This window comes from Vidua macroura, chromosome 18 (assembly GCF_024509145.1).
Source record: "Vidua macroura isolate BioBank_ID:100142 chromosome 18, ASM2450914v1, whole genome shotgun sequence".
NCBI lineage: Eukaryota > Metazoa > Chordata > Aves > Passeriformes > Viduidae > Vidua > Vidua macroura.
Window position 1 is genome coordinate 5,823,961 of NC_071588.1, and position 26,708 is coordinate 5,850,668.

At 38.7% G+C, this 26,708-nt stretch overlaps 1 protein-coding gene across 12 annotated transcripts in view; it reads left to right on the forward strand.

The window, feature by feature from the left end:
* The window catches only part of EP400 (E1A binding protein p400), a 45,929-nt gene that overhangs the window by 11,937 nt on the left and 7,284 nt on the right, over nucleotides 1-26,708 (forward strand). For 4 of the 12 annotated variants that reach the window (XM_053993532.1, XM_053993533.1, XM_053993535.1 and 1 more), the window contains 39 exons: nucleotides 1,137-1,277; nucleotides 1,389-1,467; nucleotides 1,755-1,801; nucleotides 2,824-2,881; nucleotides 3,585-3,674; nucleotides 4,849-4,956; nucleotides 5,547-5,740; nucleotides 5,944-6,121; nucleotides 6,566-6,702; nucleotides 6,855-7,024; nucleotides 7,455-7,629; nucleotides 8,018-8,154; nucleotides 8,782-8,968; nucleotides 9,951-10,117; nucleotides 10,959-11,113; nucleotides 11,634-11,882; nucleotides 12,935-13,099; nucleotides 13,886-14,053; nucleotides 15,240-15,331; nucleotides 16,020-16,318; nucleotides 16,741-16,943; nucleotides 17,042-17,211; nucleotides 17,416-17,612; nucleotides 18,099-18,210; nucleotides 18,702-18,845; nucleotides 19,149-19,307; nucleotides 19,540-19,623; nucleotides 20,180-20,311; nucleotides 20,433-20,477; nucleotides 20,584-20,737; nucleotides 21,225-21,463; nucleotides 21,979-22,152; nucleotides 22,398-22,445; nucleotides 23,452-23,588; nucleotides 24,096-24,152; nucleotides 24,279-24,357; nucleotides 24,926-25,126; nucleotides 26,138-26,183; nucleotides 26,275-26,384. In XM_053993532.1, the coding sequence (XP_053849507.1) occupies nucleotides 1,137-1,277; nucleotides 1,389-1,467; nucleotides 1,755-1,801; nucleotides 2,824-2,881; nucleotides 3,585-3,674; nucleotides 4,849-4,956; nucleotides 5,547-5,740; nucleotides 5,944-6,121; nucleotides 6,566-6,702; nucleotides 6,855-7,024; nucleotides 7,455-7,629; nucleotides 8,018-8,154; nucleotides 8,782-8,968; nucleotides 9,951-10,117; nucleotides 10,959-11,113; nucleotides 11,634-11,882; nucleotides 12,935-13,099; nucleotides 13,886-14,053; nucleotides 15,240-15,331; nucleotides 16,020-16,318; nucleotides 16,741-16,943; nucleotides 17,042-17,211; nucleotides 17,416-17,612; nucleotides 18,099-18,210; nucleotides 18,702-18,845; nucleotides 19,149-19,307; nucleotides 19,540-19,623; nucleotides 20,180-20,311; nucleotides 20,433-20,477; nucleotides 20,584-20,737; nucleotides 21,225-21,463; nucleotides 21,979-22,152; nucleotides 22,398-22,445; nucleotides 23,452-23,588; nucleotides 24,096-24,152; nucleotides 24,279-24,357; nucleotides 24,926-25,126; nucleotides 26,138-26,183; nucleotides 26,275-26,384 (5,487 nt within the window). The remainder of the gene's footprint in view (nucleotides 1-1,136; nucleotides 1,278-1,388; nucleotides 1,468-1,754; nucleotides 1,802-2,823; nucleotides 2,882-3,584; nucleotides 3,675-4,848; nucleotides 4,957-5,546; nucleotides 5,741-5,943; nucleotides 6,122-6,565; nucleotides 6,703-6,854; nucleotides 7,025-7,454; nucleotides 7,630-8,017; nucleotides 8,155-8,781; nucleotides 8,969-9,950; nucleotides 10,118-10,958; nucleotides 11,114-11,633; nucleotides 11,883-12,934; nucleotides 13,100-13,885; nucleotides 14,054-15,239; nucleotides 15,332-16,019; nucleotides 16,319-16,740; nucleotides 16,944-17,041; nucleotides 17,212-17,415; nucleotides 17,613-18,098; nucleotides 18,211-18,701; nucleotides 18,846-19,148; nucleotides 19,308-19,539; nucleotides 19,624-20,179; nucleotides 20,312-20,432; nucleotides 20,478-20,583; nucleotides 20,738-21,224; nucleotides 21,464-21,978; nucleotides 22,153-22,397; nucleotides 22,446-23,451; nucleotides 23,589-24,095; nucleotides 24,153-24,278; nucleotides 24,358-24,925; nucleotides 25,127-26,137; nucleotides 26,184-26,274; nucleotides 26,385-26,708) is intronic. The other 8 variants (XM_053993536.1, XM_053993543.1, XM_053993538.1 and 5 more) reach the window with 5 other exon arrangements.

Consider the following 26,708-nt stretch of genomic DNA (forward strand, 5'->3'; position numbering starts at 1 on the left):
GTGGATTTTATTCCTCTGAAAATCAAATAGCTTTTTTAGGAACCCACTCAATATGTTGACTGGGTTATATTTAAATAAAATGGAGTTGTAATGCCTGTCTCACAAATGAGTTATTTCCAGCCAATAAAGAGTAAATACAGAATTTTGTAAATAACTTCCCCTGGGTGTAGTTGTCTATCTAACTATTTTTTCTTAATCTCACAGAAAAATAAGAGTAAAGACAGTAGTGGAAACATGGTAGAGTACTGTTTCCATAGGGGAAGAGAGCAGCACAGCAGGAATACAGTAATGGAATGAAAATTTGTATGGTGTGAGATGAAGTATATAAAATCTGTTAATTTACAGTAAGCAAGGGTTTTCTATGGATATCAGCAATGTTGCTTTTTTTTTTATACATTTATGACCAATTTAGGGTAATGAACAGAGCAACTGAAGGTCATTAGTTTAAATTGCCATGTTGTTTTCTACTGTATATTCTGAAATGATGGAAACTCAGAAGCAAAGTATTGAAATAATTGTATTGTTTTGTACAATAAATATCTGCATTTTGAATATAATTTAAATCTGGATTTCCATTTGTGGCCAATGGTAGGTTTTTAAGAATAGGAGAAACAGGAAGGGCAAATGTGAAATGATCCTTCCCCTGGCACTTTGCTTCAAACTTCTGGAAGTCAATGTTTTTAGGGACCTCCTGGGCTAAAGGTTGCAATCAAGTCAGTCTTAGCAGCCATTGACTGATCTTTCACTCATGTATGTACACTCTTTTTGAACTCATTTTAGCTTTGGTCTCTGACATTTTGTGGTGTGATTTCTGTGACTTCATATGTGCTGTCTGAAAAAAAGGTTTTCTTTCGTGTGTTTGCTGCTAATTTTGGTGGCTTTTTTTTCTAATTTTTTTGTATTCAGAGAGTGAATTAAGAGTTTCCTACTTGATTGCTTAGTTATAGTTGTATTTTTTTTTTCTTTGAGTTTCATGTCTGTTGCTTTACTGGCATGTAAGAATTAGAAATATTGGAGGTAAGTGCTATTGTTTAAAGCTATGATCAACATCTGGCTGCTGATAACCACTATAATCTTAAGAAATGCAATGACATGTATTTTGAGGTAACCTAATTCAGTATTTCATGGTATTTTAGATGGTAAGAACTGTGGCTCGTTACCATGAAGAAAAGAAACTCAATGAAGAGCGAGCTAAAAGGGAGGAACAGAACAAACTGAGGAGGATTGCAGCATCCATTGCTAGAGAAATAGAGTATTTCTGGTCTAACATAGAGCAGGTAAAGTACTCACTAACTCTCATGCAATTTGTGGTGGATTTTTCATCTTCAGGAGTTTATTTGTAAAATAAAAGTGATTTTATTATTTATTAGACTTGCTTTATATTTCAGGTGGTTGAAATTAAACTACAAATTGAATTTCAAGAGAAAAGGAAAAAAGCTTTGAATCTAAAGAGATTTTCAAGGAAAGGTAATTATTTTCCATTTCATAAGAAACATAATCTGAATTCTGATCATATTGCTTTATATAATATCACTCAGTGCAGGTTAATCTCATTAAAATTGTGGTGGTAAAATTGTGAGTTGCTAATAATATCTTGTGAATAGATCTGAGTAATGAGTTATGGGTTTTTATGTTTTTGTGTTAGATTTTGTTAATACTTCTTGTGTTTTGTTTTGAATACATTTAGAAGTTCATGTGAGAAATGTAAAATTGCTAAGTGATGAATACATACCTCAAGTGTAATAATTTTTCAGGTAAGGATACAAAAGAAGACCTTTATTTGGAAAAAGAAAGTGAAATGGTAAGTCTTTGTTTTTTGAAACAGCCATCAAATTAGTTTAAATGTGACTACATATGTGAAAAAGTTTGATAAAGGTGATTTTTTTTTTTTTAATATATGGTGATGATAAGATTTCACTGACAAATGAGCATTCAGTCACAAGCACAAGCATAATTTTTCTTTTCTGGTTAGGAAGGGAAGTGGATTGTAGTTGGTACATGTCTTTAGTGGCTGTGAATCATTCATTCTGAGATGGAGGACCAACAAACTGTACAAATTAATTGCCAGACTTGGGCAGGAGTTTCATCTACAGTAGTCAGGGGTAGACTTTGTGGAGCATGAAATGTGTTTTCAGGTGTTCAGCAGAGATTTATCTGCTGAGAGATGAAGGTGTATGTTACAGAATGGATCAAACTGAATGAAACTTGGATATCTTTTTCCCTGGATGAAATGTGTGCTAAGCACTCCTTGGCTGTGTCTGTGCAATTGGAAAAAAATGGACAAGGGATCTGAGGCCCTGAGCCATCTGTTGTGGCACAGCTGATGCCCGTGTGCTGAAATACTCCCCCTCCACCAAGCAGAATGCCTGCATCTGAATTTCCTGCTAGGAACAAGCCTTAGCATGTGTTATCAGCCAAACTGTGGCCCAGCACTGGCTGTGAGAGTTAATTGGCACAGGCTAAACAATTCTACAGAGTGCACTGGACAGCTGAGATTATTATAGGCCTGTGCCATATCCCTTTTTTATTGACTAGTGAAATAATTCAGTGCTTGAGCCAGCCTGGCTAAAGGTTTTGTACCACAGCTGGACCTGAATAATTTGACTCATGGGCAGTGGAAGTGGCTGACTACACAGTTCCATCAATTCAGAAGCAGAGTTTCTGTTTTGGCATGACCAGGGAAGTGCTAATAGGTGTTAAATGTCTATCAGCAAATGCTTTTGGGATTGCAAGGTGTGTTTTGTTGTCTTTGAAAAACAAACAAACCCCACTGCTTATCTTTTGTTTTCTCTGATTTTAAATATTACAATTATTTAATGCTAGGGGGGTTCATCATCTGGAAGGAAAAGAAAGGCAAGCACATCTTTGACTGATGAGGAAGGTAAGTCACTTCCCAAAATTTTGCACCCATAGCATAGTATATAAGTTGAATATTAAACCCACAGGTTTTCAGTCTGTTACTGTGTGGGTGCAGTGCTTTTCATGAACCAAATACCAACCTTCATCTATTTCTTAGAGACATTAGATAGTCAGTTAAATAGTAAATTATCCCTTAAAGAGCTCCCGTGAAAATCTGAAAATAACATTTTCATTGAAATGATACTGCTATCATTATTGATGGATTTTAGTTCTTTCTCTCTCCTCATGACTTCATTTGTCAGGCTTTACTAATGGTCTTGAAGTTCTTTTGAGTATTTTAGACTGAAATACCCATCTGCTTTGGGTACTTTCTTATTGGTGAACACTCTGTCATGTTCCTGACAAAGGAACTCCCCTGTTCAAAGCTACAGAACAACCTGTGGTGAACATTGTCAATCAACACTTAACTGCCTTCTGTCCTGAGGCAGGAGTGCTCCTCTCCTGTTCATTTCTCTTTTAAATACTGCATATAGTTGCTCTCAGATTATCTTGTTTTCCATGTATATTTAATTATTTTTAAATCCTACAGACTCTTTAAATCCTACAGATTCTTTAAATCCTACAGACATAATATTCTGTGCTCATTCACTTCAGGGGTATAGAATTACAGGCCTCCTGAATTACTGCATAATTTTAACCTAAGATTTGCATTTGTTTTCTTGCAGTTGAAGATGAAGAAGAAACAATTGAAGAACAAGAAGCTAAAGAAGGAAACATAAACCATCAAACTGAATTGTCTAATCTAGCCAAAGAAGGTAGGCACGTGGCTTGGTTCTTCTCTAGGCTGGGCTCTGAAACAACAGCTGGAAACACACAACACTTGTTAAGTTTGTAAAGAGGATTAGAGGTGGGAGATTGAGTGCATTCAGATATTCAGTCCTGTGTAGTCTGTGTTTAGTTTTTTCTGCTTGGAAAGCTGCAGCAGTTCATGGGATGATGATGGACATCTGCACTTTATAAAGCAGTCCTAGTTATCACACAAGGTGGCTTGAGAAAAAGTGGTTCTCTAGTGAAGCACTGCATTAAAACCTTACACCAAGACTCTCAATCCAAGTTCTAGGAGTGCATGATAAACACTTAATACCAGGGTTGCATCAGATTGAACATGGACATTTTATCAACTGTCTTGAGTATCCCAGAAGGGTTTTGTGACTGACTTGGTAGGTCCAAAAGGACACTTAAGTGCTGATCTTGAAGGGGGGGTATAAATATTTGAAGATAAGGTGCTTTTAGAGACAGTGCTCTGGCTAGCAGCTCTCATTAGCAATGTAATTGCTATGCTGAGCTTGATGTGTGCAAAGTACCCCACAGAGATGTGTCACTTACCCTGGTAAAAGCAGATTTTTAGAGGCAACGCTGCCCATTAGGCTGAGTGTGCCTGGCGATGAACACGCGGTTTCCAGATCTGTTTGGCAGCTTAGTGGCTGCACTGAACTGGCCAGTTGGAGGGATTATAAGCCTTGGCCAGTCAGCCAAGTTCCTAATGAGAATGTTTGCTGATTGATTGGCCACTGCCAGCATGTACATTCCTACTTTAACAACTCAGACAAGGGATCCTGGAGTTACAGCTCAGTTTTGAAACTCAGTTTTAAAACTTTTGAAGTCTTGCATTGTCTTCCTACCACTCAGCTGCATTTGATTCCCCTACCTTCCCAACTGGGGATTTACTGAGGGTTGTAGGGTGTGCTTGTAATACAGTAAAAAGCAGGGTATGGGAGCAAACTGCTTGGTGTAGTGCCAAGTGTTCTCTGTAATCAAGGTTATTAAATAAATACTGCCATCATTCCCTTAATAATTACCTCTGAAGTTAACTTCTGATTAGAAAACTGGCTTTATGCAATTGTGAAGAATGTAATGAGATAATAATTAATAGTATCTATTGTTCCAAGTTTTGGTATTTTTAAACTTCCATCCTTTAATAACCTTCAGCTGAATTGCCTCTGGAAGATTTGGTAAAGATGTATGAAGGTGCCTTTGCAGAAAATTTTCACTGGCCCCAGCCAAAGCCTGACAGTGAAGAGGAGAGCAGTGAGGAAGGTAAATTACTCGATGTTTAGAAGGACTTGTACTGATTTACATGGTGAAATAAGTTGCTTGGCTCTTCAGGACTCTCTGAAAAGACATTTTGTTCCAGGGGAAAACACATCTTGAGTGAATCACATTTAAAATTTCTCAGTTTGTGAAAAGAGGGCAGTGTTTGCCTGTCCTAAAGTGAAGATGTGTGAGATTTTCAAGAACAGTACTGAGCCATAGAAAAGCCTCTCTACACTGAATTAAACAGCACACTTCATAGGTAGCTATAATTACACCTCTGTTCTATGATGTTCATGATGATAGAACTACATACTTGAAGATAGATTTTAAATAGAGTGAGAGGACCTCCCTAGAAGTTGTGGAAAGCTAATGGTCATGTTAGCCTAGCTAGTGTGCATGTCCAGAACATGTACATGAACCTGAGCTTAGGCTATTTGCATTTTACCTGAACTAGGTTGAAAATCATAGAAATGCTTTTAAAAGTTACCTGCCTCATTTAGATCCATGTCTGAATCCTGGTTATCTCAGTTCCTTTGTGTTACTGCTACTGAAATTTATTTTAAATACCACTGCAATTTTTCTTTCTCTCCTAGAAATGGAAGACCACATGTCTGATAGGGAAAGTCCCCAGAAAGAAGTTGTCCTCATAGACTCCCTTCTCAGCATTGACCAGTACAAGGGCATGGACAGGTCGAGTCCTCCCAAGAAGCACATGCGAGACATAGCAGAAGTGGCTGCTGCAGCAGAGATGTTGTTACCTAAAGGCAGCTCCAGGATAACAACAGCAGTAAGAATGCCTGTTTTCTGCTACTCTGTGTGCTGATGTGTACATAAATAATGATTTTTTTCTTCATTATTTTGTAGCTTTTAGCAAGAATTTTTTTTTTTTTTTTTTTTTTTTTTTTCCATGTTACCTGTAGAATGTTTATGCTTTATGCCATGCCCTGTGAATTTAACTCAGGAAAGAATATAAAATTATTCACATTACAGGTAAAATACAACACTCCATCACTGTTGTATGGGTCTCTCAGAGAATATCAGAAGATTGGGCTGGATTGGCTGGCAAAGCTGTACAGGAAGAATCTCAATGGCATCCTGGCAGATGAGGCAGGGCTTGGAAAAACAGTGCAAATTATTGCCTTTTTTGCCCATTTGGCTTGTAATGAAGGTAAGTTCATTTGGCTAATAGTTTTAGACAGGTACTGGGCCAGCATTATCTTTGTGAATTGTAGCCTAGGGTCACTTTTTTTCCCTACTGAACTATATCAAACTTCACTTAATGATAGGAGTAAGATTGTGTCAGAATAACTTTCTGATATTTTGTGACATAAGGGTGCTGTCTAGTCAAGTATAGTGTCTGATCAACCTATTATCATCTAGAGATTCTTCTGAATACTTCTAAATTCTTACAGAAAAGTACAGAAAAGCCTTACAAATTGTTTAATGACTAGCAGTGGATTAGTAATTAAAATGCCTCTGTTTGTTGTTATTGGATCTCACTTTTAATGACTAATTTAGTGCAATACACTTAAAAAATCAATGGAGAATATAAGCCACATGCCTTGTTAGGAGTCTCCTTCCAGTGTTAACTGCTGTGTTTCCCCTTCTGTAGGGAACTGGGGCCCTCACCTTGTTGTTGTCCGGAGCTGTAACATATTGAAGTGGGAGCTGGAATTGAAACGCTGGTGCCCGGGGTTGAAAATACTTCTCTACTTTGGGAGCCAAAGAGAACTTAGGGCAAAAAGACAGGTGCTGTATTTTGCAACTCTTACACTGTTGCCTGAGACATTTAGCCTGTATATATCTGTCTTATTTGTCTTTTTTAAATTAAAAAGTAGCTGGTTGTAAGATAATTGAGAGTTCTGCCTTTTCTGTCTCATCCTTTCTTTCCTTTTCCATAGGAATGGACAGAACCCAACAGCTTCAATGTATGCATCACTTCCTACAAGCAGCTGTTCAAAGGCCACACAGCATTCATGAAAATGCGATGGAAATACTTAATAGTAGATGAGATGCAGCAAATAAAGAATATGACTGAGAAACACTGGGAGGCACTTTTCAGTCTCCGCAGGTACAGAGCAGAGAATTGATTTCCTGCTGGCAGTGAGTTTTTCTCTTTTTATGTCACACAGTTCTCTTCTTAACAGGAAACTTTATTTTAGAAAACCCTCTTGACTTGGTCTGCCCAAATTCCTGAGCAATGTGCACCTATAGAAAAGTGCGTTTATTTGAAACAATCGGGATTCAGAAAAATGCTTGAGATCTTTCTGTTTCCACTATCATATCACTGTAATTCTTCTTTGCTGATATTCCATGCTCCCAAACAGATTCCCTTGTTATGTTCTGATACTCTGCAATGAAGAAGCTATTTGGTGGTATATTCAAGATTGAAGATACTTTATCCTAGGTTTAATTTTACTATATGTACATAATTCTTCTGTGTATCTGACAAACATAAAGGCATAGTAATCAGTCAGTTAAAAATCTTCTTTTATTCACAGCCAGCATCGTTTGCTTCTGATAGACACTCCTTTGCATAACACATTGATGGAGCTGTGGACCATGGTACATTTTTTGATTCCGGGAATTTCCAGACCTTACCTGGATTTTCCAGTAAAAGCACCTAATGAGGAGAACCAGGATTATTGCCATAAACTGGTCATCAGGTTGCACAGAGTATGTTGGAATTTTTTCTCATGCGTCCTACTACAGGAGTAATGCTGTTAAGGAAAGAGGGAATAAAAATACATGCTTCAGATAAGAATTTGTGTCTTTTCTTAACACTTTGTTCAGTTTAGACAGAAAATCCCGCTGAAAGCAGAGGGTTCTGCTACCAAAACAGTGTGGAGATTTCTTTTAAAAAAAATACAAGGCTCAGATTTTGGAGCATGACATGCAGAAATTAAAGAGCAAATTAATGTCTGTACGAATGTGTGCATAGCAGAATGATATATAGCATATGCAGTTTATCACATCAAATCTGTTCAGTGTGAGTAAGTTTAGCTTCCTGTTGTAAACTCTTTGAAGTGAGAATTTTTTTCCTCTCAATTCTGAAACGTTTCAGATGATTCAGCCATTTATTTTGCGGAGATCAAAGAGGGATGTTGAAAAGCAGCTCACAAAGAAGTATGAACACGTGCTCAAGTGCCGTCTGTCTAGTCGACAAAAAGCCATGTATGAGGATGTCATATTGCAACCAGGGTAAGGGCTTGAAACGGTGAATATAAAATGCTGTCACTTTTAGTGCTTAAGCAAAGAAAAAAATGATTGTTGTGGGGTGAAGTGTTTTAGTGTTTCTCTGAAATTTTGCATTATGACCTGTGAATAAAATGTGATTGCATTATAGAATAGAATTACAGCAGGTGATGTAATTTTATGGTATTTGATGCTGATGTGATAAACATGCATTTACCTCTGGAGCCTAAGAATCCAGTTATGATGGTCAGGTCTTCTGCTGCTTTGTTTTAACATTTGTCTCTAATGGGTGGTTCTTAATTTTTTTAAAGCCAGATATTTTCCTCACCACCCCCCTACCAGTGGTAATTGATAGGTGCAGGGGTGAAACAGAAACAAAGCAGGGAGAGGATGGGGAGCTAGATAGGTTGTATTTGATTGTAAGGCAGCACTGGGTTTTAAAGTTTCACTTTTCCACATTTACTTTTGGTACAGTGCTGCTTAGAATACTACAGAAGACCTTGGTGAAATCTAAACTTGTTCTAAGACTTTTGCATAACATACTGCATTGCTCATTCTCACCTTGCTGATTTAGGGACACCTCCATGAAATCTGCACATGAATCAATGTCTTTCTGTATAATTTATTTGGTAGAACCCAGGAAGCCCTCAAAAGTGGACACTTCATCAGTGTCCTGCATGTCCTGATGCAGCTGCAGCGGATCTGTAACCACCCTGATCTGATAAACCCCCGCCTTTCAAGCTCCTCTTTTGTATCAGAAACACTGGAATACAGAACAGCCTCTCTGGTGCTGCGAGCCCTGGAAAGGGATATTTGGAAGGTCAGTAGAAATGTTAAGGTTTTTTTCCTCTTTTCGTGCCCTGGCAGAATTTCAGTACTTCCTATTGTTTTGTTATATGTGATAAATCAACCTGAAGTTTATAAATAGAAGGAATTCTCTCTTCCATAACTGTGGCTACCACGTGTGTTCTTGCTGCATGTCTTTTTTTGTCATAGTGGTTTCAACTTTTTAAGTGGTTTCTAAACAGTAATTTTTCATGGAACTACTTGGTCAAAGAGAAAATACCTTTGCTTTTATCATTCTCATGTTTGCAGGAATTTTCCAACACTGAAGTCACTCTGGGTAGCACTGTGTTTAATTATGGCATTCTGCAATTTTCTTGTTGCTTTTACTAGCTGAAGGAAAGCGAGACTTATTCTTTTTCACATCACAGTAAACATTCTGTTGCAATGACTAAATTAGTACCCTACTGTCAATCCATTTGAAGTACCACTATTTCTGTTATTGTTAAACAAGTGATCCCACTCCTTGACATGATAAAAAATATAAAAGAAGTATGAGTAATGGAGCAGTTGACATTTTTTGTTTAATTTTATTTCCATACTTCATATTTTTCTACTCCTAAGTTATAGTTTGGCATTTAAACTTGATAGTTAACCTTCAAAGAGTTCTATGTAATTTTTTGGAAACTATGATATATGAAGAATTGTTAAATGTGTTTTGCTTTAATTTCCATAACTGGCTAATGATTTCAGTTCTTTTTCTTCTAATGCTTAAAATGGGACTGTCAGTTTAAGATTTATTTCCAAAGTTTCTAGACAGTTTTGGCTAATAGTTAATAGCTTACTTCTTAAACTTACACCATTTATTTCAAGTTAAAAAGTATATATATATAAATTTAATTCAGCATTTATTTCAAGTTTAAAAGTAAATACATAGAAATTTAATTCAGCATTGAATGTAAAGAGGACTTAGCTGTTTGGGTCATCACATAAAACAAACAATTTTCTGGAATCCCTAGGAATCGGACTTGTCTCTTTTTGATCTCATTGGAATGGAAGACAAAATGACTCATTATGAAGCACAAATGTTGCCAAAACAAAAGGTTACTAGAAAGTTGATTGAAGAAATCTACAGCTCCCCTCCACCACCGGCGAGACCCAACCCAGTGAAGCTCAAACCAAGCAGGTGTGTACACCTACACTCCTTCTAAGCTAGAATTACAGCAGCAAAAGGTGGCTCTGCTGCAATCTTCACTGAGTTCTCTCTGCATCTCTGCTAATGGGATTCACACAAAACCTCAGACTTACCTTTGCATTTAATTTTTCTCTTGCTTTCGTGTTTACCTCTGAAAATAAGAATTCTCTTCTTCGAGGCATGCAATTCCATTTTAACTTTGTTGATGGATTTTCCATAGTCCTTACTTAGCAGCAGATGAACTTTGTTCTTGGACCATGTTTATGACAATTGAGTGTTGTTTTGCAGAAATAGCATGAGGATAATTCAAGGCTAAGTTGGACCTGCAGTGTCAGCTGTGCTCTCACTGTTATGGCAGAGATATATGAAGTTTTATAGCAGTACATTTTTTAAAAGTATTTTTCTTCTAGTAAAGTATTGTTCTCAAAGTAATATAGAACTGTTTTTCTAATGCAAGAGAGCTGCCTGATGGCCTGCAGCATGTTGATGTCTCTCTGGAAATTATATGGGAGCCCTTTTTTTCAGATATCTTCAGATACATCTTTTCCCAGATATAGATAGCCTCTTTAAGATGTTTGCTGCAATTCTGAAGTGTCCTGCATTAAACTGGGTGTATGGCAATGAAAGTTTTTTTTCTTGGATTCAGCAAAATCACTTTCTACAATGTTCACTCAGGAAGCTTGTGAGCTGATGAGTCTTGCCAGCTTCAGCCATCTGCAGGAAGATCAGCATCTGACATGATCAGTTTAAATGTTCCTGGGGTGACAGAGTTTAATTCTAAAGGCCAAACTATGATCTTTCTATAGACTTTGACTTTTCCTGCTCTCGCCAGGTTGTTCCAGCCCGTTCAGTATGGTCAGAAGCCCGAGGGCAGGACTGTAGTTTTCCCGAGCACTCAAGTCCAGCGCACGGTGACCACGGCAACGGTGACTCAGCAGGGACAAGTTCGAGGCAGATCCCCCATAGCTACGGTGTCCTCAAATCAAGGTAAGGGAGTCAGTGCCACCCTGGTCACCTGCACCTCAGCGTAGACAGATACAAGTTAGTCTGTTTAATAGAACTCCTTTTCCCTCTAGCTTATTGGTCTAGAATACTAATGGCTTAAAAATACCAACAGACTAATTGCCAGTAAAATTCCCCACTAGTTTCTCCAGTATGATCTGCCAGTATAATGCAAAACTAAGCTTTGTGTAACCTGTTAGCATATGGAGTAAATATGCCACAGTTGATACTTAAACCCCGAAGACGTGTAATGTTCTGTCAAAGATGGGAATGTACAGTGCTTCTCTGTATTTATTTAGCCTTTAAACAATGTTTTCCAAATAGATAATGTTTTAACAATAGGATGGAGTAAGAGGTATGGCTAGAAATCCCGGTGTGTAAGGACAAAGCCGTTCTTGTAGCCGTTTGATTATCCTGTTGGAAGGTTTCTTTTTAATGCAGGTTGTTTAAAAGAGCGGAGTTAAAACCTCTAACAGCTTGCACAAACAACCCTTATTGATTGCAGCTGCAGCAGCACAGTTTCAGACAACTCAGGCTTCCACCAGTGCTCCAAGACACCAGCCCGCAGCGACCTTCACCACAGCAACTAGCGCAGCCAACCCTGTGAAACCGCGGGGCCAGACCTCTGCGCCGGCCCCGCAGCCGGGCCAGCCCCAGCCACAGCCACAGCCACAGCCCCCCCCGCACACCATCCAACAGAGTGTGCTGCCTCAGAGGCTCGTACTGACCTCTCAGGCCCAGGCACGGTTGCCTAGTAAGTGGCCTCCCCTTTCAAGGTTTCTCCCACCTTTGTACTCAAATGAGGTTAAGTTACTAGGCACCCTAAGATGTGTACAGAATCGTTGTTTTTTTTTCACTCTTCTGATTAGCCTTGCTCAGTACGTTGCTTATGACCAAGGAAAATCGAAAATTGGATAAGAAACAATAGAATTGCTGTGGACATACATTAGTGGTGTCAACTTAATCTCCTGTTTCTGCATGTTTCTTCTGCTGGCAAGACTTCCTTCAGACCAAATGTTTTAGCTCTCTCCTAATTATTCCTTTCATGTTAAACACTAATCCATCTGCTAAAGGCCTCTCCGGCGGAGAGGAGCGTCGCCACTGTTAGGCAGAGAAAAGTGATGAGGCTTTGCTTTAAGGTTGTATGTGCACTGCCTATTAGCATGTGTAGAGAGTACTGAGCACTGATGTATTAATTTTATCTCTGGGGTAAGCACTGCCTTTACAAAAGCTGAATTTTCACACCAGTAGTTTCTCAATATCATAAAACTTAATGCTGAAATGCCTCTAACCTTTCTGCATTTAAATCACAAAAAGCTTGGTCCTTGCCACTTCAAAGCTTTTTGGTTTGTCTAAATGCAGATTGCTTAAAATAAATCACGTTTCATCAGCAAATTTCGAATGCGTACTTAATGTGCCACACATAGGAATATTTTAATTTCTTCCTTAAACCTTCCTTCATGCTCTTGAAAAGGCAGTGAAAATCACTTTAATGTCTATACTTGTTCTGTTACAAAGTGTCACATGAGTTTTCAGGTAGCTCTTAACTTTTTTGCTAATGAAAGTGGTAATTTCTAAAATGTTGATGTTCTTACCCTTTAAACAATCAGCTTCTTTCCAGTTTGTCCAACAAATATAGAAAGCAATACCTGCTTAACTTTTATATGACACTTTTGATGCACTAAGTATAATTATGCATGGAAGGCGCTTCAGCACCAGTTTACTAACCAAAATGTAGAATTGTGGATATTGAACAACTTGCCTCCCACCTTTGATTTTTTTAATGCCTCTTTCCCTCCTTAACAGGTGGTGAGGTAGTAAAAATAGCCCAGCTGGCTTCTATAGCAGGAGCACAAGGCAGGATTGCTCAGCCAGAGACCCCAGTGACTCTGCAGTTCCAGGGGAACAAGTTCACCTTGTCACACAGTCAACTCCGCCAGCTCACTGCAGGGCAGCCCCTGCAGCTACAAGGTACTTATTTAACAAAGGAAATTTTCCATTATTCAGAATGTTCATGTTTTGATATGGGCACCATGTTCCTTGTTGCTGGAGATTTTTCCATCCCCAATGCTTATACTGTCCTGCTCTTCCTATTTTCTGTGAGTCTAGGTAGCTCTGGTTTGAAAAATAAATGCCTATCAAATGAAAGACATGGTTACTTTATTTTTCTGTACTGTATTTAAAAAATGTCATTATTTGATTTGTTTTCACACCCATGCAGTGCAGCTAAAGTAAGGTGAGGCATTATTTGATAAAAACTCCCTGCTGAGCAGAAACAGAAAAGCTGAGAACATTTTTGGTTTATTCTGAAATTGTGTAAATAATACTTCAAGATTGGCATGCTTCTGAATTTTGGCCCAATTATTGCCCTTGTCTGAATGCTCTACCTACACTATATTTTGTTCTCAAGTCTCCCTGGCTGCTGGAATTGCCAAATTCAGGAAAACCAACATATCTTGATTCTCTGTGGCAAATTAAATAGAGGGAATGTTAAATGAAGACTTTCTGTTTGATTGCATTTTGTCCAAATTCTGTATAAATACCTAGATTAGAATGATACCCCTATGACATAAAACTCCTCTTCAGCTATGAATACTTGGGTGTTTCCCTCCTTTTTGGCAGATTGGTGTAATGAACATGCCTGGTAAAATTTAACATAGTTTGAAACAGTAATGATCAGCTTGCAACACTAATAGATTTTGCTCCAGAACCTGAATTCCTTTCCACTCTAAAGTGTGTTAAAATCCTCCACTGCAGGAAGTGTCCTTCAGATTGTGTCAGCCCCGGGGCAGCAGTACCTGAGGCCTCAGGGCCCCGTGGTCATGCAGACGGTTTCCCAAGCAGGAACTGTGCAGAACGCCCTGAACGCTTTAGGAAACCAGCACCAGGCAGGTGGCCCAACGTCCACTGCAGTCACACAGCAAGGTGGGTTTTCCAGCCTGAAGAAGTGTCTGTCTAAATATTCATTTGCTAAAATCACATTCGTATAGAACTCCAAATTGGTGCAGATCATAATTCTGTAAGTTGAGCTCAGAAGTGGGTAAACTATGAGGCAAATCTTTGCAGTTTGTATTTGGTGTGTGCTGGAGTTCTAAGAAAATTTTTAGTACAAACTTTGGACAGCGTGTAACTTAATTATAGATTTTTTTTTTTTTACCGGTTTCACCTTTGGTCAAATTTTTTCAGGAAGAAGTAAAATTGAAATACTTCGTTAATTTTTGCAAGGAAAAATCAAGGGTGATAATTTTTTATACTGGCAGAGAATGTCCAGTTATTCCCTCAATTTTTCCACATTGATTTTGCTTTTATCTAATTTCTTTCACTTCTCTAGCTGATCAAGCTACAGTTGTCCATTTCCCTCTGCAAATGTTGCTTAGATATTTGATGCCTTGCTGTAAATGTGATCAGTTCCTTGTTTAAAAACACAACCAAGATGTTGATCAAAAATAATGGAGAAATTAATGCATTTACAGCAAAACAGCAGATTATTAAATGAAGATAAATATAGCACTAGGAGTTCATTCGCCGAAAATGGCCATCTGGTATAATTTTCATGGGACATAAAAAGCCCTTCCTTCAAAATGGCGTGATGCTCTTACAGTGTAGTTACTGTCTGGGTAAACATCTGCTAACAGTTGAAATCACAAGAATGCTACTGAGATTCCATCACATGGAATTTGTAGACACACTCAATTGATGTGTTTTCTGAAAATCTTAGATGATTTGCTCAAGATAAGTTAAAACAATCTTTTCCTGAATTAGAGCATTTTCTATTTTCTATTGTGCTCATATCTACATTTTCTGAATGTCAATGTGTATTGCACTATACATGATATTTTAAATAAAGTACAAATGGAGCACAGCACTTTGCTTTGTACAAAGCAAAGTAAAATTCCCTTGATCTATCTTGGATTTTTGTGAGAACAGTTAGTGTGAATATCTGTCAGAGATCTGATGTATAACAAAGTACAAATTTGCAATACTCAATAGACACTTAGACTGAAAATTTGCAGCAATGATGTGTTACAGCTATGAAATGTCTACTTATTGAAAATTATAAAGAGACCAATTATCAGATGAATAAATATATAAACACAAGGTTTATCCTCAGTTTGTATTCCAGGTAGAGCTACGGTTACTAACTTGCCATCTGGTGACATGGGAGCAGCATTAAAACCAGCACCTTTGCATGGACAGTCACAGGTACTCAATTTTTATTTTCTTGTGGAAACACCACTTTTCAGAATCAACAGTAAATCTGTGTAATAGTTGAAAGCTGTAATTTGCAAAGCTGGAATTAATTAGGGACTTTGATGATTATAGAGTAGGTAAATATCCCAACTTACGTCCATGTTTCAGGTTGACAGATCTGATGCATTTGGTAATCCATAGATAAAATAATCTGGTGTATAAAGGCAGCTGACAGCTTTCTTGTGCTGTGATAGACAGGTTCTTTTAACTGTAATATATTTTAATTATTTAGTAATGCATAAATAAAGAAATCATATGGGTTTTTGTGTTTTGAACACAATGGCAATCGGGCAAATTGATACAGATTTCTAATCTTAACAAGTTTTTGGATAAGGTATTCAAGCAACTTACAAAGTATAGGGAAACATTAAGAATATATCTAAAGCTATGAAAATGTACCTTTAAAAAGCAAGAAGATACTAAACTAAAGTGGAATTGACTCTAATAAGAACTGAATTCAGCTGTAGTCTTCAGATTTTATCTGAAATGTATACCTTTAATAATTGGGCTAAGTAGTAATTCTGCTCTAGGATCTACACTCTGATCCTGATAGTTTCATTCTAAAGAACCTCAGATCCCTCATTTATTATTACTGTGATGAGCTGCAAATGTGGTTTTCATTCACCTTCTCTTGGCAAAGGAGACGTTTGAGGAGAAGAACCGGCTCTTGAAGGAGCGCCTGGACAGGATCTTCTCCGGCAACGAGCGCCGCTGCTCGCGGGCGCCGGTGTACGGCCGGGACGTGCTGAGTGTTTGCTCCCTGGCTGGGGACACAAAGGCCTCCCAGCTGCCTTCCAGTGAGGCCAACAGCTGGAGGTGGGCTGGCTTTGTCAACTGCTGCCTTTCCTCAAGTGCCTGCGGAGGCCCGAGTAACCCCTTGAGGGAAATGATCCTGGGGTTGGTTCAGCAACAGGAATCTCTGAAAGATCTTGTTAACAGGTAATGTGTGACCCTGCCTAACAAGACTTTACACATCTAGTTGTTTCTAAAACACTTTTCAAAAAGGCTAAAAACCTTGTTTCTGTTGATGACCTTATTTGGTTTAGACTGGTTTATTTAGCAGTAAATGATGTGCAGCATGGAAGTAAAAAGAAGTCACTTATTTATAAAGTGTTTTCAGTGCCTCTTTCCTAATTTTAAGCCCAAGTTCAGCTGACCATGCTTAGGCTTACATTCTTATGCTTTTGGATTTACTTGAATAGGTATCACTTGGACCCAACTAAAAAGAGTTAAGACCCAGAGATGCAGGCAGAAGCTGGTTTAGCTAAGACTGACTTTCATTGCTGTGCCTATGATTATTGATGATCATTTTGTGTGTAGCTTTTTCAATTGGCGTTGCCTTATTTTGATGCTTTTCACAGGGCTCTCTTCGTGTTGCCAGCTGCAGTTGCTGCTCCCCCATGTTTCTATGTAGCAAATCCTCCCCCTTCATACAGTCACAGACTGAAACTCCTTAAGCACAGCCTGAGGCAGAAGGCAGCTCCACACTTGCATCAGTTGCAACAACTGACAACTCCTCACTTGCTGCAGTTCCCTGACCTCCGGCTGGTGCAGTATGACTCAGGTAAAGGACATTTGCTGACAAGATTTCAGTAATTTCCTCTATCACACGAATGGAATTTGTATATAAAACCATCATTGGTTTTTCTGTTTGAATTATAGGAAAATTAGAAGCTCTTGCTGTCTTGCTTCAGAAGTTGAAATCTGAAGGGCGCCGTGTGCTGATTTTGTCGCAGATGATTCTGATGCTGGACATACTGGAGTTGTTCCTGAATTTCCATTTCCTCACCTTTGTGAGGATTGATGAATATGCCAACCAGGAACAACGGCAGGTGAGTGTGCCCTACCAGCTGCTCACTGGTACCAGGCTTTTATACACTACAGCAGAGAAAGGAAATTTGCCTCATTGTGTATTCAGTTTGAAACACTTGATGTGTTTTTATCCCTTTTTTTTTATTGGGCTATAGTGAATTTGGTTTGGTGTTTTATTTTGGTGTGCATTTTATTTAGTCCCTTCTTTTATTCTGTTTATGTAGGAGCTGATGAAAATTTTCAACAGAGACAAGCGCATTTTCTGTGCCATCCTCTCCTCTCACAGCCGTTCCACAGGAGTCAATCTTGTCGAGGCAGACACTGTTGTCTTCTATGACAATGATCTGAACCCAGTGATGGATGCAAAAGCTCAGGAATGGTGTGACAGAATTGGGAGATGTAAAGATATCCATATATACAGGTGATGGTGACAGTCAGTATCTGCTCTTTAACGTGTTTTAATGTGAGGTTAGTTCACATAGTGCTGCCCTGGATGATCTGGAATAAAGTGGAAACAGTGCTGAAACACACTTCCCTTCAATAAAAAGATGCCAGGGTATCCTGTGAAGAAGTGGGGGGGGTTAACACCAAATGTAGAAAATGAATCATACCTGCATGGGTTTTGTCTGTTAGTCTACATGGAGTTTTTTAAGAGATCCTTTTCATTGTTGATTTCAGTTTTTTGTTTTTTTTTTTTTTTTCTTTAATTACATAAATTATTAAAAGACAGCTCTAAAGTAAAAGTGGTAGTGCATTTTTTTTCTGGGCCTGCATCATAAAAAAACTCCCACATACTACCACATTTTAAGCATTTAGTAGTATTCTCTAAGGACAGTTTGTCTTTTTGTTTCTGAAAGCTGGTTTGGAAACGACTTACCAGATTTCTACATTTTTATCCTTTTTTTAGGCTTGTCAGTGGTAATTCTGTAGAAGAGAAACTTTTGAAAAATGGCACAAAGGACTTGATCAGAGAAGTAGCTGCTCAGGGAAATGACTATTCAATGGCCTTTTTAACACAGGTAAGTTAATATTCAGAATGCATTGAAACACCCATGTTGCAGTTTTTAATAAATTCAAGCATCTGTGTTGGAGTGTTTAATAGCAGTAGAAATCTGTCTAGGCTAGAATTAATAAGGAAGCATATTGGATTTCATGATTGCTTGAACTCTCAGTGTTGAGGCCACATTCTTTCAAATATTGTCCATCTGTTTTGTTCTGTTATTTGCATAGTGATGCACAGACATCACCCATGACTTAATATATTGTGATTTCTTCACCGTGCTGCAAAATTTTGCAGAACTTGTAAGGGTGAAGGTCTCAACAGCTTTAAAAATGTGAAATAGGTTTGGATCTTTAGAGAGATAGGCTCTGAATTGCTGCTCTGAAGATGCATGAGGCAGTGACTGTACTGGTGAAGCCAGGCTATCCTGGCTGGCATTCCTGATATAGAAAAAAATAGAATGCTCCCAAAAATTGAATGTATTTCTCTTTTTTCCTTCTATTTATGAAGCAAACAATTCAGGAATTGTTTGAGGTTCATTCTCCTATGGAGGATTCTGGATTTAGAGTGAAAGCAGAAGAATTTGTAGTACTTTCTCAAGAGCCGTCTCCAGCAGAAAATATTTCACCTAAAGTTGCAAGACCATTCATAGAGGTAATGATTAACACACATTAAAAATACAGCTGTGCAACATTAGTATTAAACAGCTAACCAATCCCATTTTATTTGGGTAAATTCTGTCAGTCTCTTTTTCTTGTAGTTTCATGCTCTTTTGTCATTTGCCTTGTGACAAAACTTCCAAAAGCCCAAAGCTGAGTTTTATAATTTCTGGGACTGTTTCTCTTGCTGCAGCAGAGACTTACTCTAGAAATTTATGTTGCATTTCAGTGAACTCCTTATGGAGTTTCTTTCCATATTTTTGAAGTCTTAATTATTTTAAATATATCTCTCTGAAAGGCCCTCAACAGCATTGAACGAGAGGATGAGGAGTCAAATGATCACATACAAGAAATAGGATCTGAGTCAAGCATTGAACCTTTAATCTCAGAGCTCTGCGAGACAAAATACAATGAAGAGCCCTCACAGCTGCAGGAGTTAGTTGCTGTTGTGGATCAGGTACCATGACTTCCCTTGAATAGCTGCTAAAAAGTAATGTTTAGTTCAAATGTTTCAATTTCTTTGCAGTCTGACCTTAAAGCAACTTTGTTGTTTCTCCCATTAAATGGAAGGGAGATCTCCCACTGATTTAAAATGTTAAGATGAGTTTGAAGGAGAGCTTTGATACTTCATGTAGCATTTCTTTTATTATCCTCAAAGTAACAGTTTTTCCCTTTGATACTTCCCTCAGCTGACTCCAATTGAGAAGTATGCTTTGAATTATCTGGAGCTCTTCCACGGTTCAGTTGATGACAATGAGCCGCGGTTGAGTGAGGTAAAACAAATCTTTCTTTTCCATGTTATTCTGTCACAGAACAGCATTTATTATATTTTCAATATGAAATGGAAGAGTCTCCAATGATGTGGAATATATTGTAGGCACTTCTGTGATCTTTTCTTGCTATACCTTATGAGCAGCATAATGTCTTACAGAGAGCTCATTATTTTGGGATTCTCTGGTTTAAGCAGGTGTCAGTTCTTAATTGCTTTTTTATAAATGGGAATTGCTTTCAGCCCAGCTCAGCAAATATTTGCTGTACTCCATTGATAGCAGGGGAAAAAATTTCATTAATTTCAATGAGCCTGTGTTCTGATTGTCTTCCTTGTTTAACTGAAATTCTTTGATTGCTTTATATTGATGGTTTAAAAACCCTCAACAAAGACCAATAAATATCTTCTAAATGATTGTGAAAGTATCTGATAAGAAATAAGATTTCTGTGTCTGAAAATGTCAAAGTTCAAGGCATTTATCCATTAAATTACAAATTGATGACTTCTAATCCAGTGTCTGTTACTGTATGAAGTTTCTAAGGAGTCTGACTTTAATCTAGATGGAACTGAAAACTGCAAAGAAAGCCTGGGAAGTCCAGCATATGAAGGAGTTAAAGGAAAGAGAGCAAAAAATGCTTTGGGAGGATGAAGAGGAACTTCTAACCTACACTCGGGAGGATGCATACAACAAAGTAATTGCTGATTAGTCTTGTTTTATCTAAATAGTTATTTCTTAACAGTTAGTCTGAGGACACCTTTAACCTTCAGGTTTCAGTTGGATCATTTGAATTATGTTCTCTTTTTGTTGTGTAGGAATATGTCTATGAAGGTCCAGATGGACAAACTGAAATTATGCCAGTAAGTAAAAGTAACACCAGGCAGCCTAAACAGACTTTTTATTTATGAAACATAAAGATCAGTGGTGAGTTAACATTGCAGTAATTACAGACTTTATTCTCTGCAGCTCTGGACTCCTCCTACTCCACCTCAGGATGACAATGATATCTACATAGATTCTGTTATGTGCCTGATGTATGATACCACCCCTATTCCAGAGTCAAAATTGCCTCCGGTGTACGTCAGGAAGGAGCGTAAACGACACAAAACAGATCCCTCTGGTGAGTGTGTGCTCAAAACGGTTCTGGGATTTCTTGCTGAAAGTTTAAAAAAATCAGTGGTGTTTTCATGCCTCCTATATATTCAGAATGCATTGAAACACCCATGTTGCAGTGTTTAATAAATTCAAGCATCTGTTTTGGAGTCTGGTCCCGTAAAGACCAAATTTACATGTTTGAAGGGATGAAAATTCTTGTCCCACCATGGCCTTGAAGCAGTAGAGTCACTGGAAGGCCCAGTTCTTATGGTGTGTCTTCTCTTTAGACATAAAGATGTTCTTAAAAGGACAGTTTTAGAAAGCAGACATTCTGCTTTGTCAGTTAGGACAGGGCTGGTCTTACTTTATAACAGGCTCTGTTTAGTTCCTGGCTGTGCTTTTCAGATGCAGTGGGGAATACTCTGTACATGTATGAGCATTTTGCAACTGTAGGCAGAGGAATCAAAGAATGACAGTATCTACCAATAATGCTTTATGTTTTGTCTTAGCAGCAGGTAGAAAGAAGAAGCAGCGTCATGGGGAGACAGTTATCCCACCTCGTTCACTCTTCGATCGAGCAACTCCAGGAATGTTGAAAATGCGTCGGGAGGGCAAAGAGCAAAAGAAGAACATCTTGTTGAAACAACAGACACAGTTTGCAAAGCCTTTGCCAACTCTTGTCAAACCAGCTACTGAGGCTGGACAGGATAATCCAGAGTGGTTGATCAGCGAAGACTGGGCACTTCTGCAGGTCAGATGATACCTTCAGCTTCTGCTGCCATTATGTTTTTATTCCTTCATTTTATCTTTTCAAGGTTATTTCTAAATCTTAATGGCAATTTGCTGTCATAACTTGGAACAGCTTGCCTGTCATTTGTACTCCTCTAAGGAGAAATTAAAGGCTAAACTACAAAATGTATGATTAAGCCCTATTGTTGTTTTAGAAATCACTTACTATTATTCAGATTAGTTGTGCTGACTGGACACTGGATAATGCAGCTAAGGTTCTTCCAACCATTGAGGGGAGAGCAGCACTTGAATAGCAGCTCTCTGTCCCTCTCATACCAATCTCCATCTGTTTCCCTGCACATCAGTCAGCATTAAGGCACCTTATGCCTGTTTATTCCCTGTGACTGCATCTGCACACAGAGCCGTAGCCCTGAGCTGTCCCACTGTAGTAACGGTGTGTGGGCACACGCAGGTAGGGGAAGGTTTGGAAGATGGCAGCGATGTCTCCTGATGCATTTATACCTTTCTCTGTTGCAGGCAGTGAAGCAGCTGCTGGAGCTTCCTTTAAACCTTGCTGTTGTGTCACCAGCACACACTCCCAACTGGGACCTGGTCAGTGATGTTGTTAACTCCTGCAGCAGAGTCTATCGCTCGCCCAAGCAGTGCCGCAACCGATACGAGAATGTCATAATCCCAAGGGAGGAAGGAAAGGTGAGTTCACCTGGAATGATGCGTCTTTTTTTTACCTTAAGTTGTAGAGTTTTTTTTCCTTAACTCCATAAACACTTGTTTTTTTGTTAAACGTTTCAACAGTGTAAATAAATAACTTTTAAAAGATCTTTTTAAATTATTCTCATCAGGATTTCCACTTATTTTATGTGATTTCTTTGAAAAGAAAAAGCACCTGAACAAAATCTTCCACAAAAGATCATCTAACTTTCCTTCTTATTTTACAGCTAATGTACGAAGCTAATCCTAAAAAGAAGACAAAAAGTATTTATAAGGTGTGCATTGGTATTCTTTCAAAATCAAATCTAGACACTGTGGTATTTAGCAGCAATGGAGGTGGGCAGATAATTCATATGAGATCCATGTTGAGTGTTACTTGAGTTCTGAAACATCAATTAAAATTCCAAGTTTATTTTTCCTTTCTTTGTTGATACACAGTGGATTGACACCAGACTTCAGCTTTTGGATTTGATAGATAAATTTTAGATCATGCAAGAAGTTTGTGATTTCACTTAAACTGTAGTTGGCATTTTTCCACCATGTATCTTATCCTGATGGTATTTAAGATCTGTAAGAATGATGAACTTCATGCTAGAGTCTAAGTGGATTACAAATACATAGTGAATTTGATGCCTGAAACACATTTAGTAAATGAGGATGATAGGACGCTACAGAAACAAAAACAAATTCCGTGACTGTGAACACCTTCTTCCAAACCACACAGCAATTTAGTGACAGAGTTGGGTGGAGAATCCAGAACTTCTGGCTGTAGTCCCATTCTCTGACTGCTAAGGAGGTTTGTCCCTGACTGGCAGTTTCTGCTTAGGAGAAGCCAAATGTTAGACTGGCATGGTGTGTGGATGTTAACCTAGCTTTGTTGGGAGAGCAGTGCAGTGATGGTTTTGTTTTATTATCTTACGTGTGCGCTATGCATAACTATAAACTAATGGGCTCTTGGTTTGGGTAATGAATTAAACTTGCAAAATCTGAACTAAAGCAAAGATTCTTTCTCAAATTAGAGTTTGCCATTTTGTATGTCCCCAAGTGCTGATGCCAGTGTGACCGTGAGAACTGCTCCTTATTTTGCTCTTTCTTTATATATTTCCCATAGAGTTTTGTGTGACAGTAAGTTATCAGTGACACGAGGCAGGAACCAGTCTGTGATAGATATGTTGGAGAGTGTTTTTAAATAATCTACAAGCGCGCCTTGTGTTTAAACATAGACAAAATGTCCTGTTGGGTGAGTTTGCAATTGAAAGTTGGTTTGTTTTCTTTTTTTAGACTAAAAACAGTCGCCCACTTCGTACCAATCAGATCTATGCTCAAGATGAGGGTGCAACCCACACACAGCTTTATACTAATCATTTTGAGATGATGAAAATGATTGCAGGGAAAAGAAGTCCACCTATCAAACCTCTGTAAGTTTACCTGGGATCATTTGATCTCCTGTCACCACAGATCTCCTGGAAACTGTGTTTTGAATGGCTCTAAAACCCAGGGTTATTCTGCACTCTCCTTCTCTGTTCTTGATCTCTCTCTGTGTGTTCTGTGTTATTGGAAACACCTCCATATTTCATGTGTTTGGGTCTCTGCAGGAATTTGCTCTTTGTCATTAAGAGCAAAACTGCATTCAATTGGGGTTTTAAAAATCTACTTTATATCTGTCCATTTGCTTGAATTGTAGACAATTTGCTGTCTATGCTGTTAATAGTACATTCTTTCCTATGTATCTTCCTGCAGTTTTTCCTGTATTTATTTAGTATTTACTCTGAGTCTCTTAAATGTCTGTACGCGGGCTCCAGTAGGGGCTGGAATATCATGGAAGCTTCACCAAAACTGCAGTGTTACATGCTAAAATATGTGAAATGAAATATTGTTTTGAAAGTTTTTTCTGTCTCCAGTAATCCAGTTTTTCTCAATTTCAGACTTGGCATGAATCCTTTCCAGAAGAATCCAAAGCATGCATCGGTGCTTGCAGAAAGGTGAGCACTCCCTATCTTGAAGGAGTTATAAGTCATATAAAAGTGCTCTTTTTTATGTTCATTTTTTTTTTTTTAGGTTTCAGTTATTTCTAAATATTGTGTGTTTTGTCTTATCATTGTTTCTAGTGGAATCAACTATGATAAGCCCCTTCCTCCGATTCAAGTCGCGTCCCTCCGAGCAGAACGCATTGCCAAAGAGAAAAAGGTATGGTCCCATCTCTGCTGCACAAATGAATGCAGTAATTAAAAAATCAGGCAACAGATGAGGTATGAGCAGAGCTTCCTCCTGGGAGAAGTTTGGCAGTACAGTGGATGTTATGAGCAGCTGCACATTGCTCATGTACAAGGTTTAGATAACCAGGGCTCAAAGTGGGGCCTTTTCTTGCGCCTCTTGTCACACTCAGACCCCTTAAACAATGAGGAACATATTTTTGCAAAAGATACTAAAACATGTAAAAGTCTTATTTAATTCTTGCCCATTCTGTAGCCTCCTTTCTTATATTATTCAGAAAGAAATACTTGCTTGTGGATGATAAGTTGCTTGTTGTGCTATGCTCTAAGCCATAAAACCATGAGTACATCTTGTAGTTTGAAATCAGTCACGTTGTGTAACTTGGACTTGAAAAGTGAGGGCGGCTTTGTGGGCTGTCTGTGGTTAGAATTAAAGGGGTTTTGTGGATAAAGAGTTTTTTTCCTGTTGCTTGATTTTGTTTTAAAAAACCACATCTTGCTTGTTCCATGCTTGAAGACTGAAGGTGCCCCTTGCCTTGCAGGCGCTGGCGGAGCAGCAGAGGGCCCAGCAGCAGACGGGCCCCCAGCCCCAGCAGCCCCAGGCGGGCCAGCAGCCCCCCCAGCAGCCCCCCGTGCAGCAGGCCCAGGCCCAGCCACAGGCACAGGCACAAGCACAGGTAGTTCAGCAGCCACAGGCAGTGGTGCAGACTGCAGTCACTACTGTGGCCAACACAGCAGTATTGGTAAGAAAGGGAGAGCTCGGTGCCTCTGATGTAGTAACTTGAGTTCTTCTGTGTGTGCTGTATTTGTGTCGTGCTTTCTCTGGAAAGAGAATTTTAGGTCAGTATAGTGAGATCAAAGATATTCTTTTCTTGTTTGCTTTCCCTGGTTATGCTTGGTGTCTTCTGGTTCCCTGATTTATTAAGACTATTTGTACCATTGTAGCAACAGATCTTGGCATTCTGAGGTGAAAAAACACCGTACAAACATGGTTTTTCCTTTTTCACTTCAGACTTTCATTTAATGAAGTCTGAGTGAATAGATGTACATGGTCAATGAGAAGTATTTGTACAGAGAACTTGCAGAATACAGAGAATAAAAGAGAATGTAGCTGTAAGAGCAACTCAGTTAAAGAGCTTAAAATCCAAAGATTCATTAACCTTTGCAAGGCAAGTGAAATGATGCATCCTACAGGAAACACCGTTGTGCTTTTACTGCGAGTTTGTGCAAAGTTTTAATGTCTTCTCTATATCTAGAGTCTGAATGAGTCTGATGACTGGCTTGTGGCTTTTGTATTTAGAGCCAATCCAGTTTGCATAGTAATGTGTGCAGGCAGTGGTGGATTTACGTTGCTTGTTGAAGAGCAAGAGTACCACAGCTTTTGCAGAAAGACACAGAGGATGTGTTCTGAGCCACAAGCATTGCTGTGTATGAAGTGCTCGGTGATGTTCCTATGTGAGTGGTTCTCCAAGGTATTGCTCCCTTCCTCTGCTAACAGGGATGCCCAGTGACCAGGGTTTAGCACACTTGGCTGGTCTACAGTTGCTCATCAGTGAGGCAGAATCCTGATTTATGTATGCATTAGTTGCTGTGATCTGTAGAGTCAATGAACAACTGAACAACTGCAGAAATCTCTGTGTGTTCCATTGCGTTTTTGTTATTTCGTCACTTCTAGAATACAGCATTGTGTTAAGCAATGCTCAGTTTTCTTTTATTGTTTTTCTGAACTGTTACCTTAATTGTCTTCTAATTAGGCAGGCACCATCAAAACAGCAGTGACGGGGACAAGCATCCAGACTGGTAAGGAGACTTTATAATTGGAGATAGGAGGTGATGGGACATTAGGATTTTCACTTTCAGAATATCACATTTAATCCTGGCTTGCTTTCAGCTACAGTGAGTGGAAATGTGATCGTGAACACTGTTGCTGGGGTCCCTGCTGCTACCTTCCAGCCCATCAATAAGCGTCTGGCCTCACCTGTTATACCTGGCACGCTGACTGTGAGTAGATCCTGTCACTAGTTGTGTCCCTGGACACATTGGGTTGCATGTTTTATCAGCATAGCTGATAATTTCCATGTTGTCAGAAATTCTGCTTCTTGCAAATGTCATGTGCATCTTGGGGTTCTTTATAAAACCTCTCTCTCTTATCAAAACATCAGAACACACTGGAATGGTTTATCAGAAGAAAAATGCTTAATACTGTTAAAAATAATTTATCGGCAAGTGCTGCTAAAAGCAATGTATTATGTCATTAACATTTTCAGCCTGTAACTGTTTTGTGCTTTATTAATTATGATCTTTATGATTATGTTAATGGTTTAA